The sequence below is a fragment of the Theropithecus gelada genome, chromosome 4 (assembly GCF_003255815.1).
Source record: "Theropithecus gelada isolate Dixy chromosome 4, Tgel_1.0, whole genome shotgun sequence".
Taxonomy (NCBI): Eukaryota; Metazoa; Chordata; class Mammalia; order Primates; family Cercopithecidae; genus Theropithecus; species Theropithecus gelada.
Window position 1 is genome coordinate 89449222 of NC_037671.1, and position 21393 is coordinate 89470614.

The 21393-nt window shown below is 34.6% G+C and overlaps 1 protein-coding gene across 5 annotated transcripts in view; it reads right to left on the reverse strand.

Annotated features, from left to right (window-relative positions):
* The window catches only part of MAP3K7 (mitogen-activated protein kinase kinase kinase 7), a 74779-nt gene that overhangs the window by 20410 nt on the left and 32976 nt on the right, over positions 1 to 21393 (reverse strand). For 3 of the 5 annotated variants that reach the window (XM_025382911.1, XM_025382913.1, XM_025382910.1), the window contains 7 exons: positions 20098 to 20226; positions 18686 to 18816; positions 17151 to 17232; positions 14738 to 14868; positions 13951 to 14080; positions 11245 to 11325; positions 2576 to 2640 (listed from right to left, as the gene is read on the reverse strand). In XM_025382911.1, the coding sequence (XP_025238696.1) occupies positions 2576 to 2640; positions 11245 to 11325; positions 13951 to 14080; positions 14738 to 14868; positions 17151 to 17232; positions 18686 to 18816; positions 20098 to 20226 (749 nt within the window). The remainder of the gene's footprint in view (positions 1 to 2575; positions 2641 to 11244; positions 11326 to 13950; positions 14081 to 14737; positions 14869 to 17150; positions 17233 to 18685; positions 18817 to 20097; positions 20227 to 21393) is intronic. The other 2 variants (XM_025382914.1, XM_025382912.1) reach the window with 1 other exon arrangement.

Sequence of the window (21393 nt, forward strand, 5' to 3'; positions counted from 1 at the left end):
TTAGTAGAGACGGGGTTTCACCGTGTTAGCCAGGATGGTCTCGATCTCCTGACCTCGTGATCCGCCCGTCTCGGCCTCCCAAAGTGCTGGGATTACAGGCTTCAGCCACCGCGCCCGGCCTACAACTATACTTATATCATTACTTTTAATTAAGAAGCTTGCTTCATTTACTATTCCTCTCAAATGGATGGCAGCAGAAAAACAACCAATTTAATTTTAGTTTACAGTTGGAAATTCTAAGTGATTTTACTAAGATTATGTTTTGAGTCAAGAGCCACAGTACAATCAGTTTACTTTCCTCTACAAGATGTAATGTTATTACATTTTATTAGGAAGTTCTCTCTCTCTTCTCTGATGATTGTACTCAGTGGGCCAGAGTCTTTTCTTCATGCATTCCCATGGCCAGAAAAAGAAATTAACTCTGAGCATCTGCCTAATCACACTTAGCCAGACTTCAAAAAGGACGGCACCTTCCAATTTTGAAAACACATATTGTGAATACTTTTCTTCCTCAAATGAATATTATCTTTGTGAGTAATTTAAAAGATTTAATGGTCACTTATCATACACTTTTTGGGAGAAAAGTTTTCATAGCACATTAGGATTAGTATTTGCCACCCTCATGCCAAGCTGAACATTAGGTATTTTAAGGTTATAACAGAAATAATTTTGAAAGAGTGGATCAGTTTTAAAATGTGGCTACACAATGGTCATATATCACCTGTTTCAAAACAGGTTTTACTGCCATATCAAACTCTCCCTCACCCCAAATCTTTCAGAGTGGTCTATGACAGTTCCACAAATAACTGTCCCACACTCATAGTTGGCCTCAGTTCCAGCGTTTTACTACCTGAAGGTATTGTGAATTAAAAGGATAACAACCAAAATCTCAAATAATGTGGAACTTGTGAAGAAATAAGTAAGACCTGGTGTGGGAAGATCAGTCCTGAATTATGGCAACACCTTTATTCTAGAGTCTACAGAAAAGCTTTCAAACTAGTAGCTGCTCCTGATATGTCTTAGGGCAAGCTTCTCATTCCTAGTCAAACACTTGGCTAGAAGTTCTCATAACTGGAATATCAGTGGCAATAGTAAACAGAGTTTAAAAGGCTGAGCTCATCAAGCCTCCAAAGAATCAAAGCAAATAGCAGATGTCAAACTATCTGTTACTAAATGGGCTAATTACAACTTTTAAGTATCTGAGGGGGAGAAAATGAGAAACTTCAGCCAAAAGTTCTGGGGTCTTAACAAAACAGATATACTGAAAAAAAACTATCATTAAATAATGAAATCAAGATTTAGAGTCACTAGTATCACAAAACATAATAAATTAATGTGTCTATATATATTTTATTTATATATGTGTGTTTATAAGCATTTTGTGAAATAAACATATTTCCAGATATAAATGAAGATCAAGGATATTCACCACTTAAATATTTGAAGTGGTTTTTGGTAAGCTGGTTAAGTTGATGGGTATAAAAGGCTTTTTTATTAATGACTACAAAGAATCTCCAAAATTTAAAGTATATTATGAAAATGATATAATAATAAAATACCTTTTTAGGATGACAAGTACTAATATACATTATCATAAATTACATCAGATTGTTTTTAATATATAAATGGTAAAATTTTATAGAAATATGGATCATGAAGTAATTACTTAATACTGAATAATTTAATGCTTAATACTTCTTAATACATAATCATTTCATTACTTTATTAATTTCATTACTTTTACGCTGCTCTCATAAAACTTATACAGCTGAAAACAAACACCTCATAATTAATCTTCGTTCATTTTACAGAATATAGTATATAATAAATTATATATGTCAAGTGTATTAATCTGAATAACAGAAAAAACAATGATTGAGCTACTTTTATATACCTGGTGGGTTAAAACTCTGCACTAATCAGTAATGGCTTAAATTATAACACTGTCTGCATCATCTGCAAAGCAGTAATAAAGAGGTAAGGAGAGTTCAGAGGAGGAGCCAGAAATATAAACAATGAAATCTTAACAACTGGAATAGAAGCTTTCGAGAGTTTACACATTTGCTCAGTAAATATTATCTTAAGGATATTTGAAAAAAATATTAATCCAGTGGATATGCCAAGTTAAAAGATGTTAGAGTTCTCCACGTATGCCAATGCCCTATGTGGCCCTAGAGGAGTAGCAACTTATTGGGGAAATGTTTGTTACCCTTATTAGTAAAAAGGAGACACACTAATGATTAACTTTAAAGGACACTTTAATGATAAATCATTACATTATAAAATTGAATACTTACTAAAACATATAAAAACCATATAACATATATACAGTGCTAAAGAACAATTTACTTTTTCATGGAGTTTAATAAACCTACTTTCAGAAATTATCTTTCAAGTTAAATTAACAATGGCACCTATGTTTTTTCCCCCCTAAGTGTTTAAGTTCAGGTGCAATGAATTTCTCTATCACAACTTTAGGTCAACTCATAAAACTAGTTTTGCAGAGTAGATTACAGTTAATTCTTGGTTTCTGCCTAGTATTCTTCAAAGATAGAAAATTTGAATGTTGTCTTACCTGACCAGGTTCTGTTCCAGTTACAGTCAAGTCTTGGATGGATCTACGTCTTGGCTGTCCGTTGCCTTTAAAAAGAAGAAAAAAAGTAAAACACTAAAATCTATTCAAACAGACAAAAAGGGTGTAATTGCTACAGCAGAAAGTTGGAATTTGTTGCTCCTTGTATCTACACAAAATGTTTGTGGGGGGAAAAAAGTGAGTTTATTGCTAAGAAAAAAAAAAAAAGAAGAGAAAGATGTAAAGAAAGGAAGAGAAACAGCTGCAGTGTTTTAACTCAAAAGTTGCTGGCCTACAACAGAGTATGTCCTAATACAATAACCACTTCTACCACATGAATAGCTGCTGAACTCTCTTCCACCATCTTCTGTCATGTGTTTAAATAGATGAATGCTTGGGGGCTGGGGCTGATGACGGCATCTATTTCAAGGGCCTTACGTTACAGTTTTTACAGCAAGACAGCTAGCAGGTTGTAAGACACAACTGACTTTAACTGGCAGCAATATCTTTTTCATTTCAGGGTCTAAAAGATGCTTAGGCTTAAATTTATTATACTGAGTCACGCTTACTTAATCCCCATTAGTCTTTGTCAGAATCCAGTAATTTATTATTTGTGAACAACAACTCTTACTTTCCCACTGGATGTTAATAACTGTCACTCTGTTCTCAAATACACAGCTTGTTGAAATGGGCTATTTTGTTAATTCTGCTTTAGAAATTTCTATGCTTATAATTTATTTAATTAAAAATCAATTTATGAAAGAATTATACACATATAAGTCCTCAGCAAAACAATGAATTGAGCAATAGCTTCACTTAGCACTTTTATTTGGGAATAAGGCTGTTTATGCAGTATCTTCTAACATGAAAGATCAACTGTCTAAAAGGAAACACCAAAATACTGAGTAACAGCTGATACAATACTCAAAATTCTTTTGACTCTGAAATCTGTATTATGTAATTTCTCAACTAGTGGCAACAGTTAGAACATGTACTCACTCTAATTGTAGTTTCCTGATTAGTAGACAGAATTCATTCTTAAAATTTTAGACTTCCAGAATCTTTCATAGAAACATCTTTTTAAAACCAATCGGCAATATAACTTAGCACCTTAACCCACATGACCCCATTATTATGCTGCAGATAAACTAAAAGGACCTTACAATGGAATAAGAATGTTTAATGGAATAATATATGTAGTGAATATAAAAACTCAAATTTGTAACTCCTCTTGCAAATGTAAGACATCATCAGTTTTTTCCATTTTAAGTTATGTTTTATGATTCTTTGCATAATTTGAATTCAAATTTACTTCAAATGTCATTTTATTCCAAAAATTTCAACTTTTCATTACAAATTAAAACAACTGTGCATGTATTGAATTAGACCCACTAGATCACTTTTATGAATACTTTCAACTACCCCTGTTTCCCGAGGACAAAAAGGATCCCCACAACCATGACTAATAAGCAATTTTAGGCACATTTCATTCAACACACTCATTCTAAAATTAGCGGTGATGAGACAGGCTTGAAAAAGTGTCTGGAATTCTCTTTTCAGATTAGCAACATGGCAACATTTGTGAATCTGAGGAACCACCCAACACATGTGTCTATAAACCATTACATCACCATTGCAATAACAACAAAAACTGAACTCAAATTTAGGTGGAAGAATAGGAGAAAGGGGAAGTAAAAACTTTTAAGGAAGTAAGGTAAAGAAGAGCTGACAGTTAACAAATGCCATAAAACGAAAAATCTTTAAGCTACCACATGAATCAAAGCAAGCCAGTGTTAGGCAATGCATTTTAATTAGCACAACCATGGCAGAAACCATCTGGCAGATAGTTCAGACAAAGCAAAACAGGATTGCAATCAACAAATACTTGTTGCTCCAATATTAAATTTTAAGTCATAATTTAGAAATATGAATGTAAGAAAAATCAACCTCCTATTACTTCAAATGAAAATTACTGGGTGTGTTCTCAGTAAATTTGAATTGATTCTGAAGTTTTTTGCAACAGAATACTAATTTAGACATTCACTCATTTTACCTTTTTTGGTCCTTTGATATGTACATACCTATATTATACATGGTAGTGTAGATGAAAAAGTAGTAGAAATGAGGACAGCATGATGTAAACAGATGCCTGATCAAGGAATCTGAAACCTGCATGTGCTATCTTGAGTATTTCATTCTGTAATGAATTCTGGAATGTTCATGTCTTATAATACAGAACAAATTACACTTTTTAGAATGACTTCTAAGAATACATCACATTGCCAGTGCATACTAAATCTGCACTCCTGCCCCCTGCAAATAGAAAGCAACTTAGGGGTCAGTTCCATTCTTTTTACAGTAATTTCATTAAGACAGAGCTCCTCTTCAAAAAAGCTGCTCTTTTAAGTACAACTGATTTCCTGAGCTGGTATTTAAAAGTTATCCCGGAGTTCTTCCAGAGACTGCTGGCTTAGATCCCAGACAGTCACTCCTATAATTTTTCTTATCAGTTAAGCTCATAGTTTTCCTTGACTTACACTACTCTTATTTTCTACTTTAAAACTTCCTGAAGACTGTCTTCATGTAAAAATCAGCACTACATTTTCCGGGAGACCTCTCTTAACCTAAATGTTAGAAATTTTGAGAATCACAAGTTTTGAGTATTACAAATTAAGGGACACCATTCTCTTCATGTGTAAAATACCCAAGATTAAAAAAAAAATGCATAGCATGATATAGTAGCATCACATTACTGCTTTATGGTAAACTGAACATGTAATTTTAAAATATATGTTCTCATTTAGGTGGCCAAAGTTTCATATTTCTTTACTAATTTCAACAAACTCTGGCTCTTTCACTGGAAAAGTTGGTCAGGTGGTTTATTTGCTTTGCAATAAAACCGTTTTATTAGGTTAGAGTTGAATTTTTTTAGGTTACAAAAAGTGATCTTGGTAGACTATTCAATATGGCAGAAAGGCCACCTAAATATTCATTATAAGTTAGATTAACTTCCCTATTTAATTTGCCACAAATACAGAATTTTATTGAAAGTGAGGTGGCTATATACAGAAACTAGTACAGTACATCTTAGTATATAGCACCCCTTAACCCCAGGATCCCTATCAAAGGCTTACAACTGCTAATGACACCACCTGTGCTAGGTAAGAACTTGCCAGATCTAGAAAAACTCAATTCTGTCTCTCATTGCCTCTTCATATTGGTGCTGCAGTAGTTTGGGGGAAATATTTAATAACTGACATGCTTCCAGTTAAAGATAGGCTTACAAACATTAGTTATTGAACAGCCCTTGAACCAAATATAGTATTAAAAGAGTGATCTTTTCATCCTGGTGGAGAAAGCAAAATAGTGCTCACATGTCCTTGAAAAGTATCTCTGCTTCCAGTTGTTTAAGCATTCTATAAAGCCCTCCCCACCTAGGTAATTTATTTGCCAGTATCTGACATTTGAAACTTCTGAAGGAGGGCAACAAGATACAAGTATTAGAAGCCTAACTATTCATCTATTTTTCTGTTAAAACGTTTGGGCCTTTCTACATTCTACTTATTACAATTTACTACGTATCATACTCTTAGTAAAAAAGTTAAAAAACCAATATACAATAGAGCTAAACGTCCTTGACTGAAATTAAAAGCAAATACGTGTTAAGTTTTTGATCTAAATGCGGCTGAAATCATAAGGACACCTAAGGTTTCTTTTTAGCTTTAAGAATGATATTACAAACAATAAATATCAATTAAGTTCAGGCTCTTCAGGAAACTAGACAAAAATCTTACATATTTCAGTAAGATCTGACTCAAAAACATTTGTATATTCAATCTTCTCTTGCATATCCTTAAGAACAGTATGTAAGACAGAAAATCCTCTTTGGTCAAGGCATTTTATTGCTCTCGAATGTTATGCTATATTATTTGGGCTTAGAAATAACAAAAGGTACAATGTTCAAGGTTCTCAAATTGAAGCACTTCAAAGCAATGCTCATCTATAGAATGGATAGTTTTCAAGTACTTAAAACGAAATCAAACATTATAATCTAATCTGAACTAAGAAATAAATTCAGAATTATCTATGATGATATAATAGCATTAAAAATTTCTGTAATTTAGAAAATTTTACTCTTGCATATCACATTTGGGAAACCAGTTTCACTTTACAAAAGCAAACAAGCAGGTATGAACCATGTACAACAAATTTTATATCAGAGTAGAAGTGCAGAAGACTAATGTTTAATTAAATCGTTTATAAGTGGTAAGTATATATGCATATGACAGTATTTTTTTCCAGTAGGTTTTAGAATGCATTATCATTACAGTTTATTTCCTTAAATACTATAACTACTCACACAAAGGCTCCAGAGCAGAGCTGCCCATCTTCCATTATTGAAGCTACAAACATGAAAAAAAATTCGCTTTCTTAACTACTTATTCTCTTACTCTACATATTAAACTGGAAAAGTTTGTTCCTCTTTTTTGGTAATATTTAGGCATTCTACCTGTTCCTCTTTGACACTTGGATTTTTAAAAGAAATGTAAAACTTAGGTATTCTTCTAACATCAGATGAACTGCATTGAATGTATTATATAGTTTCACAATCACAATAATCTATTTCATTTGTGTATTTGAGATGAAGGTGGGTGAAAAATAGATTCTTGGAAGCTTGGATAGTGACAAAAGGAAAATACGGGGGAAAGTAAAGAAAATCCAAGCAAAACAAAGATCTATGTTCTTACTGCCCATATTAAAGTCCTAGAACCAAAAAAACCTAGAAAAACTTCAAGGAATCCAATAATCTGCCACCCATTCCTTTTCTTCAAATATAAGCGTAACAAATTAGATGTACTGGCTGAAAGGAGAAAAGATATGGTTTTTAAAACTCAAGTTTTAACAAAAAACATTTAAGAAAATCTATCTTTTTCTCTAAGTCCCTTCCAACTTATCAGCAAGCAAATGCATTAGAAAACTGTAGTTCAAATGGTCTAAATACTGGGCAACAAACTTCCACATTTACATTTACTTTGCTTAGGTAGCACACTGCCGCTTGGCAGGACCTCCTCTACAAAGGAAGAGTCAGCAAAATGTCACACATTCTACTGGTAATTTGCTTTTAGCTGCGTGTCTTCCCTGTAAAAAGGAGCCAGGCTAATCTATAAAGCTCATTCTTCTAAGGGCAGATGGACAGTGGAAAGAAGGAAGGATTACCATACAAAGGTTTGCCAATTCTTCTTCAGAGCCAGTGATATGGTAGAAGAGGTATAAAAAATTGTACAGTCTGACCCACAGGGAGTCCTAAGGTATTAAAGGTTAATTTCTGTATGACCTGAGAGACTACTAAATTGATGAATACTGCTGTTTTGCTAAGTTGCTTTTTCTTTCACATTTGACTGATGGCATAGTATACATATTTTGAAAAACAAGCAAAAAACAAGATTAGGGTCTTCGCATTTCTTTATCTATGACTAGGTTGGACATTTTAGTGACTATAAAGATGTATATACAAAATCTTTTTGTGATGCTTGAAGGATTGCTTTTATTAAGAGAGGTAGTTCATTCCAAGAAGTACATTAGACGTAGTATATTGCACTTGGCCAAAGGGAAGTATTATTGAAACTACTTATCCATATAAATAAGATTTAAAAAAAGCTATATTTAAAAAGAATGCTTGCAATTGGGTTTTGATGTTAATTAAACAGTTTGAATATATCAAGACGTGTTTGCTAATACCATAAAGCTTGTGGGAAATCCACTTAGAACAAAAAAAATTCTAGAAAGTATTAAGAAATTTTGGAAATTAACTATCACCCTTCTTTATAATCAAAATGTCATGTATGAAATCTGAGATATTCCCACAGGGTGGGCGATATTTTTATATTTAATTAAAAAATATTACCTATGAGCACATTCATAACTGGCTTTTATGTCCACTAGTATCAATTCTACAGCTTGTATTCTTCTATTAAAAAAAGTGCATCTGAGTAAGTTAATGTTTGATATCTGAGGGGGGAGAAGCCTAAAAAGAATGTTTAATAAAAGGTATTACTTTGGGAGGCCGAGGCGGGCAGATCACAAGGTCAGGAGATCGAGACCATCCTGGCTAACACGGTGAAACCCAGTCTCTACTAAAAATACAAAAAACTAGCTGGGCGAGGTGGCGGGCACCTGTAGTCCCAGCTACTCAGGAGGCTGAGGCAGGAGAATGGCGTAAACCCAGGAGGCGGAGCTTGCAGTGAGGCGAGATCGCGCCACTGCACTCCAGCCTGGGTGACAGAGCGAGGCTCCGTCTCAAAAAAAAAAAAAATTAGCCGGGCGCGGTGGCGGGCGCCTGTAGACCCAGCTACTCCGGAGGCTGAAGCAGGAGAAATGGCGTGATCCCAGGAGGCGGAGCTTGCAGTGAGCGAGATTGCGCCACTGCACTCTAGCCTGGACACAGAGCGAGACTCGTCTCAAAAAAAAAAAAAAAAAAAAAATTAAAGGTATTACTGAATAATATTTTCACATGAATAGCACTGCTGCTCTGGCAATTAAGAGAATTAAGGTTACCTGATTCCATAAAGGCCCAATGTCATAAAAGAGGATCTCCCTGGCTGAAGAGCTCTCCTTAATGTGAACACTAAGAGAAAGCAAGAAGAAATTACTCTAGCTTCTCTGACTTACACAAAAGAACAAAAAATGGATGTGATTTGGAGTCAAAGATCCAGGTCATGGTCCTGGCTATATGATTCTGTAAAAACTACTACACATCATCAGATCTAAGTTCTTCATCTGTTAAACGGCTTTAATTTCATCTGATAACCTAGTTATAAGGTTGTCAAAAAGGTGAAATAATATGTACTTTAAGCTACTTTGTAGGGCACAAAGAACATCTAATCGGGGGGGTTCAGCCTCAGCACTGTTGACATTTTGGGCTGGATCAGATCATTCTTTGTTGGAGGAGACTGCCTGGTACAAATCAGGATGTTTAGCAGCATCCCTGGTTTCTGTCTACTAGATGCCAGCAGTACCTGACAGTTGCAAACTATTATTCTTTCCTTATTTTTCCCTCCCCCGTTAGCTTGTACAGTATGGGCTATACTGCCACATATAAATTTATTCTTAATGCTTAGCCATAAGATTATACTGCCAACTGTCTAAGTTTTCCTGATTCCCTCAAACATTTAAGGGAATCACAGTTCAGCAGTATGCAAGTTTAAATGCTTCCACCTCTCTAAAGTACTAGACCCTTATACACAGTACCTTTCAGTATGTAGGTAAAATGATCTCCATGTAAAATAATCTCTTTGTTAATTTCTAAAGCAGTCCAGATTCAATAAGTACAAATCACCAAGTGAAAAATGGGTTAACTCTATTCTTTAAATAGCAATAGTGATGATGTTGTAAAATAAGAAACCACTTTGATAACCAGGGAAAAATAAATATAAAATAGTTTTGTACAGACAAAATGGCACCTAAGAATTGTATAATTCATATTTTTGTTTTTGTATGCTAGTCCCTCACCAGTGGAGATGCTTAGTAAGTCTGTTCATTTACTTAATAAACATATTTATTAAACACTATGTTAATATGCTTAATATGTGAAGCACTGAGCCAGCAACTGCTGATAAAATCAATAATAACCACCACCACCAACAAAAAAATAATGCACAAAAATATGGTTTCTATCCTCACACAGTTTTCAGTTTAGTAGAGGAGAAAATAACCATTAAGTATTCAACTAGAGTATCAACACTACTAAAAACAATCACAGGTAAAAGACAGCGTGCTGAAGAATTCATCCAACTCACACTCATGAACATGTGTGGAAAATATGTATTTCCTTATCAAGATTTTGGGTAAAGAGGTAGAGAAAAACCTAAAGGGATAAATAAATGATCATTTTGATAACACATTAATCAATATTGAAGGTCAATATGCCATTTAAATCTCTATTAAAAATGGTAACATATTTATCTACGAAATGATCACCATAAGAATAAAGCAGTTTACCAATTTTAGACACTAAAGTACCATGTGTAAGTTAGGTATAAAAACATGTAATTTATGAGATTTTCCTGATAATACACAAAAATCAGAATTGACCAATTATTTTACATGATTCTTTGGCAAGGTACCCTGCAAAACAGCACATCTCATTTAGCTTTACTTTTTGTTTTCTAGGTTAAGGCGAAATGCTATTTAGCAACTCTCTTCTCTCAACTTCGTATTCACTTGCTACCAACAGAAAGAGGCTAGGATAGAAAGTCTAGAGGGGACCCCAAAAGCAGTAACTCAGGAAGGAAAGGAGCCAAGGAAAAGAACAAATTTTAATTAGGAGTTTCCTCTTTCTGTTGGGTGCAAAAAAGGTCTGGGTTTAAGCTCATGTGCTCACTTAAAAGTAGAGAGGAAGTTGGTAGAATTCTGGGTTGGTGTTCTCCCTTCTCCAAAAAGGTTTACTTTCTCTTCTATTTTATCCTCATTTATTGCAGATCAGAGGTATCTTTTCAAGACTGCTTCAGAATAAATGTAGTTTTTCAATATGTCTCCCTAATTATTGCATGCAAGGTATCCATTTTTCATGTCCTGTAAAAATTGGAAAATTGGAGCAAGAAGCATTTTACAAGTACCAGGGATCATTATTCTGGTTCCACAGCTATTAGACCAACTCAGGTGGTCTGTGATACCTGATATGACGATCTCAGGGACATCCAGAATGTTGCCAAATGAAGCGGTTTTACGGTGGCCCCGTTTAGGCTTGGAATAGGCTGCAAAAACACATATATACAGTATACATGCAAACAACCACAAACAGTAACACAGAAAATGATTAACTACAAAAATAGACTCATTTTCAAATAGTTCATGTTAATAACATTTCATGCAGAATGGCATGCAGAACTACCTAACTTTTCATCCATGCTCAGAAAAGGCGAGATTAAAGAGCAAACAACTACCAAATACAAGATGTCTTACACACTGGTTTTAATCAGCAGAAAAAATAAAAAGAACAGAGACAAAGCTGCAGGGTAATGAGGGAGCAAAATTTCAAATATATTCATAGAAACAGTCTACTTAAGTGAAATCACTGATATGTGATGGGGGTGGGGGAACGAAGGAGGAAAGGAAGAAAGGCATTAAAAAGTAAGTAGTCATATTTGTTTTAATTACACAAACACAGGAATATATGTTCAAGTTAGGTGATTCTTGAAGTGTGCTATAAAGTAAAATTCAATGATTAAATACTAATTATTGAATCAAAGTGTGAAATGTATATACTTTTGTAATCATACATATTTCTAGTAAACCAAATATTTATTATATTTTCCAAAGTTTAGGGTACATTCACAGTAAACACAAAGTCTGTCAAAAGGCTGGAAAGTATGAATCTTTCCAAGTAAGACAATTCATGAAAAAATATAAATTGTGTAAAGCTCAAAGGATGTACAATAGCATTTGTTCTACATTTAGGCAAAAAAAGATAGGGTAATTTTAATGTGTGTGGTTATCCTTCTAGCAAAGTCATTTCTGTAAATAATAATAAAAAACCAGTGCTTGACTAGAAATATGATACCAGCAAAGACATGAAACCATTATTATAACAATTTTCAGTTTTGAGACAGCAATCAGAATGTGGCAGATCTATCCTTAATAACATGCCTGAAGTGAAAAGGGTTCCTCAAAGCGTGAGGGTATGTCCCTGTGAGTAGGGTTCATCTGACACTACAGTGAGACAACCCTGCTCTGAAGAAATACTTGTGATTCATGGAGACTCTGGGCTTGTCAGTGGCTGGTGACTTCTCAACTTGATAGTTTCTGAAGATCCATCTGTGGCAGACACAGCTATCTTCTGCCGGTCTCTACTCTTCCCTTCTGTTTTAGCAATAGTACTCTGATTTTATTTAGGACAGAAAAGTCATCAGATAAAAGAGGGCAGATCTCCTCTTCCCTTGCAGCTACGTGTAGCCATTCGACCATGTTACTCTGACCAATGACATGTGGACATTGTTAGGAGAGGCATCTGGGAATGTTCCTTCAAAGAACTTGGATGCCTATTTGCCCTACCCCCATGTCTTCCTTCCTGCTGCCTGGAATGTAGAAGTGATGAAAGGGAACTTTAACAACCATTTTGGTGCACAGGATAACTTTGAGAATGGAAGCTATACAATAGGGATTACGGCACAGAAATAGGAGACCAGTTAGTTCAAGATTACAGAGCCCACTACCTTCAGACTTGTTTATGTGTGAAAAATAATGCTTATGTGTTATAGACACTGTTATTTTGGAAATCTGTTATATCTAACGGATTCTAATACTAGCTGATAAAAATCAATGATCACGATTAGTTGAAGACAAGTATAGTATGATGGTCCATCTTGACAACTTCTTTCTGAAAGAGCTCCACACACAATGAGAATATTCTATTTAGAAAAAAACCAAATAAGTGAAAAAAATACCTAAAAAATTGGTTAGCTAAGTTAAAAAAGATGCAAATACACATAGAAATATACATTTATACGTATATATATAGTTAAAAGACTGGGGTAAATACACAAAAATGTTAAGTGTTTATCTCTGAGTGGGGTAATTATGTAAGTTTTTTTTGGCTTGTTTACATTTCCACATTTTCCACAACAGAAATGTGTTTACTTTTAAAATCAGCTCCCCCCAATCCCTGGAAAGAATCAGCAAAAAACAACAAAGTCCAAACTAAACCAGCATTACTAAAATGAAACCTGGTCAGAAAATTAGGTTGTCAGTTTACTTAGGTAACAAAACATGTAATTGTTTTTGTGCTGACCAGTTCTTCCATGATTAATAATTTTAAGAACTGAACAATGGAATTTAAGTGCTAGCTTTTCCAAGATCCAATAAAATTATGATCTTTTACTTTACAATTAAAAAAATTAACCATAACCAGCTTAGCTAATATTTTGTCACTGGAATGAAGGAGCAGATAGAAGGTCAAATCATACGTGGATCTGGAATACATTTTTCTGTTAAATTTGAAACAAAATATTTGCTATTATTAGAGTTCAGCACAAAAATCTAGTAGTATCACTCAAAATCCCCAAAATATTCCGGTTTTGGCAGAATTTCTCACTCAGACTTTCAACTCATGTTTGAGCAGAAAGAATTACATTTGATAAAATCTGTAAATGAGGAAGGCATACTTTCTCATCCAAATAATTTTACAAGTCATACCTTCCTTATTTGGAATTTGAGATAAATGCAAAATTATTGCTAGTAACTTAGAAAAATATATTGTAAACCTACTTCCTATTTAAAAAAAAAAAAAAAAGACACACACACAAAACCTCTGACAACTGAAACTACCATGGCCAAAAAGGCTTATATACATTTCACTCTTCAGACTTGTAGTTCCTTTTTACCTGTGGTTGCAGCGATCCTAGCTTCTATTTCAGACATGTCAGCACTCATCCTCTTTCCCTCAGAGGTTGGGGGCAAGCTCTCCACACTGCTCCCACGGGAGGCTCCCAAGCTTAAACGTCCAGATTCACTCTGTTAAAATTACAGGTCAATCTGAATTACTGAAGTTCTTTAGATTTAGCAGTCTTAGGCAACCTAAAAGGAGGAAGATGGCAAGTAGGATTCTGATGGATCCTGTTCTGCTCTGAAAGGAGAGGGAAGTTTGCACGAGAGGGAGCTACAACAGTAAGGGAAAGCAAGCTGCAGATACTGTTTTTATGAAAGAGTAGTCACTAGAACTGGGGCTAAAAGCCCCAATTATTCATTAACCTAAATGCCTCAGGCAAAATGAATAAACTCACTCCTTACAATATTTTTAAAAATCAACAACGGCAAAAATATAAATCTGAATAGCATGAAATGATACACTTAGGACAACTCCTCTAACTGGGCAGCACAGCCAAAATATATCCGTTTTACATTTTTAACCATCAACCATTACATTTAAGGATTATTATAGATAGGGAGTTAGAGTTGGCAAAGGTAGCAATCATTAGAAGGAAAAACCATTTGGTAATAAATGGTAGGAGAATCTCATTACAAGTCTCTATTTGTAAGCTCTTCTATATGTTTCAGGAAGAAAATTCAGGATTTATAAAATAGAAGATGGTAAATAATTAATTTCATTTAGTATAATATTGTGACTACTGTTAACAGGTTACCAATTTTACTTGTAATAACAAAACAAACCTGTTGCTTTGCCTGATTTTTCAACAGTTTTGACTCTAAGCGCTTAATAGTATCATTTGTGGCAGGAACTTGCTCCATATTAGTGTCACTTTTATTACTCGTATTTGTAGAAGCAATGTCCATGAATGAGCCTAGGAAAAGCAGAAACATTTATGACTACTGGTTGGAAATAATAAAAATGCTTCACTTAGTATTATGTAACTTACATTCTTTTATAAACTAGCCAGGCAGGAACAGAAATAAGACTTTTCAAGCTAATGAAGATATCCAAACAAACCCATTTTAAGCAAAACTTAAGGCTAGCACAAAAAGGAACCAAGATGCCTAAATAGTCTTCTAATAGTCAAGAATAACTTAAGGTTTTTAACCTGAGCTAGTAGAAGAACTGAGGGCTATTAATTGAGATGGGGAAAGACTACAGGAAGATTGAGTTTGAAGGAAGTATCAGGAACTCTGTTTGGAAAATACTGAGTTTCTAGTAGATGTAAAGAAAGTAGTTGGATATATGAGTATAGAGTTCAGGTATAAGATGGAAAAAATTATGAGCCAGCAGATGGTATATAATGCCACAATACTGGATGAGGTTACCAAGGAAATGAGTGCAGACAGATAAGTGAAGAAGCCAAATGACTGGGCCCTGGGCACTTCAACATTTCTAGGTTGGGGAGATGAGGAATAACCAGCAAAGAAAACTGAGAACAGATGGCCAGAGATGTAAGATGGAATCTAGGCTAGTATGGTATCTCGGAGGCCAACTGAATAAAGTGCTGTGTGTAAGAAGGAGAAAGTAATGAATTAGATCAAGTGCTACTGAGAGTCAAGATGAGAAATGAAAATGATTCCTTAAATGTAGTGATGTAGAGATAACTAGTGACCTTGACAAGAACAATTCTGAAGTACTGGCATAATATGTCTGAATGGAGTCGGTTCAAGAAAGAGGGGGAAAAGAGAAGCTAGAGAATGCAAATACAGACTACGTATGTTCTAGGAATGATCCAGTAGAAAGTTAAAGCTGATGATGCAAGAGAGAGAGGAGAATTGCTCAGAAAAGTAGATGGGATATAATGCAGATGGGATATAATGCATAGGCAGAAAGGTACACCTTTGGCCAGAAGTATGGATAGTTCAGCCAGAGTAACAGAAGAAGGCAGAGTAGATGGGCACAGATGTTGTGGAAGCTGTCTTCTGATTACTCCACTTTTCTTAGATGAAGAGCAAACAAAATCAGCTGAGAGTGAGGAGTGGTGAGGAGGTGTTTGAAGCCCGAGGAGAGGCTACAGTATAAAATTAAGACATATAGGAGGAAAGAGATGAACTACAATATAGTACAACTGTCCAATAGCACTAAACATGCATGTGAGGATATCTCCAGCCATATTCAGCTGCACTGGTACAGGCAAGGGGTAACCCGAGTGTTAGCTTTTATTAGGCTTGTGGTTTAGCCAAGCAAGCTTGAGAGAGAGGCTAGAAAGATGAAAATCATTCCCAAAGGAATTATAATAGTTGACTGGAATTAAGTGGAGGGAGAAATAAAAAAGGACCTAAGAGAACTGAGGACCAGTGAAAAGGTGGGAGGCTAAAAAAACTCAAGGTCACAGTAAGAAAACCAAGAGAGGGTTTGGAGGACGTGGGAGATGCAAATTATAGAATTTTAGAGAAGTACATTTTAGAATTCAGAGCAACTCAAAATATTTTCAGTAAAACTGGAATTTGAGAATAACTAGCCAAACCATAAACCATCTCAAAATAAATAAAACTATTCTTGAGGTGGGAGAAATAGATCAGTAAAAGTATTCGTCAATAAATGCAGGGTAAATACATATGCATATAGACACACACATAGTTTTTAGTTTTAATTAATAATGAAATGCTTATAATGCCACTATATTTTGAGAAGTACAATATTTCTAAGTTACAGTATTATTTCTACTATCTTTTTGATGACCACAAATTATATGTCCCACTACTACTTCACATTTCGGAAAACTAAGGAACTTTTAACATAGCTTCTTAAATCAGAGTCTCTGTAGAAAAGAACAAAAATTAGGGTGTTCATGATGAAGAAATGTGTTAAATACATTTACAATAATTTCTAATACCACTTGATCTAGTAGTATCCATTTAAAAGTTATCTTTAAAGTTAAGAATGACATTTACTGCAATACAATATGCCATCTTTTTATTCATAATTATGTAGGAATTCCAAGACTTGGAAGCAGGTCTTCAATAACTCTTTAATCAGGGTATCTTCATGAAGAATGATGCACCTGTAAACTTAAATTGCAGTCAATCATATGAAATGAAGGAATTAAAATGCAAATGGGGACATTATTCATTACTTCTTGATTATAATTTCACGGGAATAGAGACGAAAGAAAAATCGAGTCGATACTCTTCCAATCTATCCATTTACCTGTACTGGTGGCAGAGTTGCTCTGTCCTTCATCTGAATACTGACAAGGATACTGTAATGGCTCATCTGCTCCTGGAAAGTACTATATATAAAAAAGTAAACCACAGCTTAAAATTTCCTTAATACAAATTAAATCCTGTTAATGCTTTATTTTCCCTAAGGTATATACTAAATTTGTAGGTGCCTAAGTTTTTTATTTTACAAAGATTACAATAATGTACTCTTGGATTTCAACTTTGATCAATGCCATGCACCTACCTAAGAATCTAGCTTACATTGGAGTCTAGATAGTCTTGAAGAAAACAGCAAATATTTCTCTAGAGAAACATATGAAATAAAATAGTATCATTTCTCATAATTATATAAAACATATTCATGTTCTCACAATAGTGATGTAAACTTCCGTATTGTTGCAATGACTGTTAGTCTGATAACTGAGACTATTATACCATAGAATAATTGTTAGAACATTTTAAATATTAAGAGAATAGATTATGAATATCTTTCTACAAACTGGAGGCATAATATTCAAAGTATATACTGGACAAAAATATTAGAATTTAGAGAAAAAAAGGAAAGGTATTCTCCTCAAATTAGACAAAGCACAGACTTCAACAACTTACATATCCCAAAGTTTTAAGTAATCTGACTACAGAGACTAAGTTGTTTTCTTATGCAAAAGGTTCTACATATGACTGGTATCCAAATATGATGGTAAACTTTTAGTAGATTAGTTCAAGCTGCTTTGCCTAAGAAATTTTTAATAGATTGAATAAACAACCTTTTACCATTTAGGAAATCACTTAGTCTATATTTAAGAAGATTGTAAGATTCTTCTACTGAACAAACTGTTCCAAAATTCAGGCACTTTCACAGATATGTGAACTTTTTAAAGTCAAGATATCACTTCACAGTTTTTGTTAATGTACCAAAAACCAGACGTGTAAAATATTCCAAATAATTCTAATGGTGCTTAATTCATAGACTAGGAAAATTTGATAATAATTTAAAAAGGGTTCTTCTAAACAGAAGGAAGTTTAACTTTTTACTGGGATATAAAAACCTGATAATAGGCCAAATAGTAAAAGTCACTCAAATAAATGTGTCTGAGAATGCAACCTATTGCCTTGCATAAATGACTAAACGCTTGATGAAAATTGGCATCAGAAAAATGTAAAATTTAGTTTAGCATATATTGAAGTCATAATATTAATGTATCTAAGTCCTGTGACGGCTTTAGAGATTATTTCAGTTTCTCCCACATTACAGATGAGGCAACAGGCCCAGGGACAAACATACTTGTCCACTAATGTAAGCAAAAAGAAAAAAGCAAGTCTAGAAACCTAGTCCAGCCATCTTTCCAGTGATAAAGAACTAGATTTTCCCTCTCAAAATAATGTTTCCTCTTCTGACTATGAGTAATAAATGCCCATTCTCACTTAGAAAACATAGTAATATATAAAGCAGAATATCATTAAAACTCAGCACATATTAAATTCCCCTAAATCCAAAGCCCCTCAAAAGAAGGATTATACCCGCATCAAGTGAGTCATTATTTTCACAATTTCCTCCATTGAAGGGCGCTGGGAAGGATCTTTAGACCAACAACGAGTCATCAGGCTCTCAATGGGCTTAGGTAAATTTTTTATCAGTGGTGGTCGAGTACCTACAGTTGAAAATTAGAGGAAGAGGGGAAGAATGTATTTACCCAAAGAATGATGCAAACTCTTTGTACATATTTCCAAAGTGGTATTTATTTTATAGATCTTGTAGTTTAAGATCCATATTGGAGTAATAAAAGTGCTTTGTAATTTTATCAATTAACAAGTTAGTTCTTTTATTCCTTACCTCATGGACATTCAATTATTTACTGAAAACTGACAGAAAGCAAGCAAGCAAGCTGTCCTGGTCAATGCTGTCACAGTCTCTACAATGATACTAATGGTAGTAATATTAAAGGCAGTATAGGAAACTGGTAAAAACAGCTAAGATTACTCAGATGATGGTACTGTTTGATAAATCTATGAACAACCTAAATAGTTAGGCAGACATTTGTTTTTATACTTGTGGAATAATGTAAAAAACTGGCCATTAGTTACATGATTATAAATAAGGCATAGAAATGAAATAAGAGTGGCGCTAAAGTTAAGAAGCTAAGTAATTTTCCTTCATGAAAAGCTATTTTCCCAAGCAAATGTAAAGTAACTTTACTAATGAAGAGGATGCATTCTAACATCATATGTGGTTAAAAACAATACCAGAACTATAAAAGAAACAGGATGGATGCAAGGACATTGAGTCCGTAAGTCAATATGACTGAAGATATGAGCATTCAAGTCAGAAGCATCTGGATTTGAATCCCAGCTCTACCACTTACTAATCTTGTGATATTAAGCAAGTTATTTAACTTCTTTAGGCCTCAGTTTCCTAATCTGTAAAATGAGGCAACAGTACTTACCTTCTAAGGGTAGGTGAGAATATAAACAGGAACAATATGTGAAGCATTATTATGCTTTGCTTTTTCTCCTTGATGAGGCCCTTGCTTCTTCAGGAGAAAAGGGCTACAACTCTCCAGTTATATTAACCATGTCAGAGATTTTATGTATGTAGTTTTTTATTTTTTCCAGGATCTAGCCTGAAGTTTCTCCCTAAGAGACAGCCAACCTAGACAGTGGGCTCTGGTTGTGTACTGATGGCCTTTCCCTAATCAGCGCAGCCAGTGAACATCCTCAGCTGCATGTGTAGACCAGGACTACTCTTAATCCTGCTCTGCTGGACTCTGGGGCAGGGACAGGGCAGAGTCTGATAATGGTAAAGGAGTCTCTTAACAAAGAATTGTACATTTTAATGTTACAGATAAATGATATTCTTTAGGGAAGGGGACAGGAGCAGTCTTCCAAGTAGAAAACACAGTAAGTACATTTAAGAAAAATTGCGTTTTACGAACCATTATGAACAGCCCACATGATTCGGAAAGCTGGGCCACCAATCTCATCAAAGGGTTTCCGACGCGTTATCACTTCCCAAAGAATAATACCCCAGCTGAAGACGTCACATTTTTCACTGTAATTACTACCTAGAAAAAAAAAGGTGGTATATAACCTAAAGACTATTTTTCCACATGACTTACAGAAACAATGGCTTACATTTTGAGAATGGGTATCATGGATAAAAACAAGGCTGTCACACATAGAACTAAGAAACTACTCTTTCTGAAGTACTTTGTCTTTTCAACAAGTACATTTTTAAATGAATTAAGTATCAACGATACACTAAGAAAATCTACTTCAGAAACTTGGTTATTTTCTATCTTTTCATCATGAGGCATAGGACTTGACTTTTATGTATTTAGACTGATACTTTCTCTGGGGCAGAGTATGAAACATCTGTACGTTCCTTTATGTTGTTCATTATTATTTTATTCTGAGACAGGGTCTCATACTCTCATCCAGGCTGGAGCTCAGTGTAGCCTCAAACTCTTGGGCTCAAGTGATCCTCCTGAGTAGCTGGAGCTACAGGCTTGCGCTGGCATAAGTGGTTAATTTTCTAAATTTTTTGTAGAGATGGGGTCTTGCATTGCTGCCCAGGCTGGTCTCAAACTCCTGGGCTCAACTGATCCTCCTGCTCTGGCCTCCCAAAGCGCTGGGATCACAGGCATGAGCCATTGTGCCTAGCCTCCTTTCTGTTACATTTTAATCTTAAATTTTCTTCCCATTCTGGGATGGACAGCACTACTCTGCTATCAAAGCAGAAGAACTTTCTAATTTAGTGTTACAATTTCTTCCTCAATATATGGTGAAGGGAAATTCTTAATTTGTAACTTAAATGTAAGTTGTAAGTAATGAAAATTATGGATAACCCAAGTTACACAGCAAAATTTACAAACTAAGTAGGTGGTTGAATCAGCACAGTAAACACCCTTCATAATCTCCCAAAAACAAAAACTCAACCCACTGTAAGAATGAACAATTATTATAGCTATAGCTTTACATGCAAAGCAGTACACTGTAATATAGCACTACAACCATGCTATAATCTAATTTGGGCTACAGGTTGACTGACATCTTTCAGAAATGAAGAAACACAGCCTAACAGTCTGCATTTTGTTGCTCTAGACAATTAAGGGTTGTCTAGAGCAATAAAATTAATCTTTTGTATAAACAAATCTTTTTGCTCTCCACATACAGTAACATTAGGTCATTTTAACTCACATAAAAGTATATTAAATAAGTAAATAATTTTA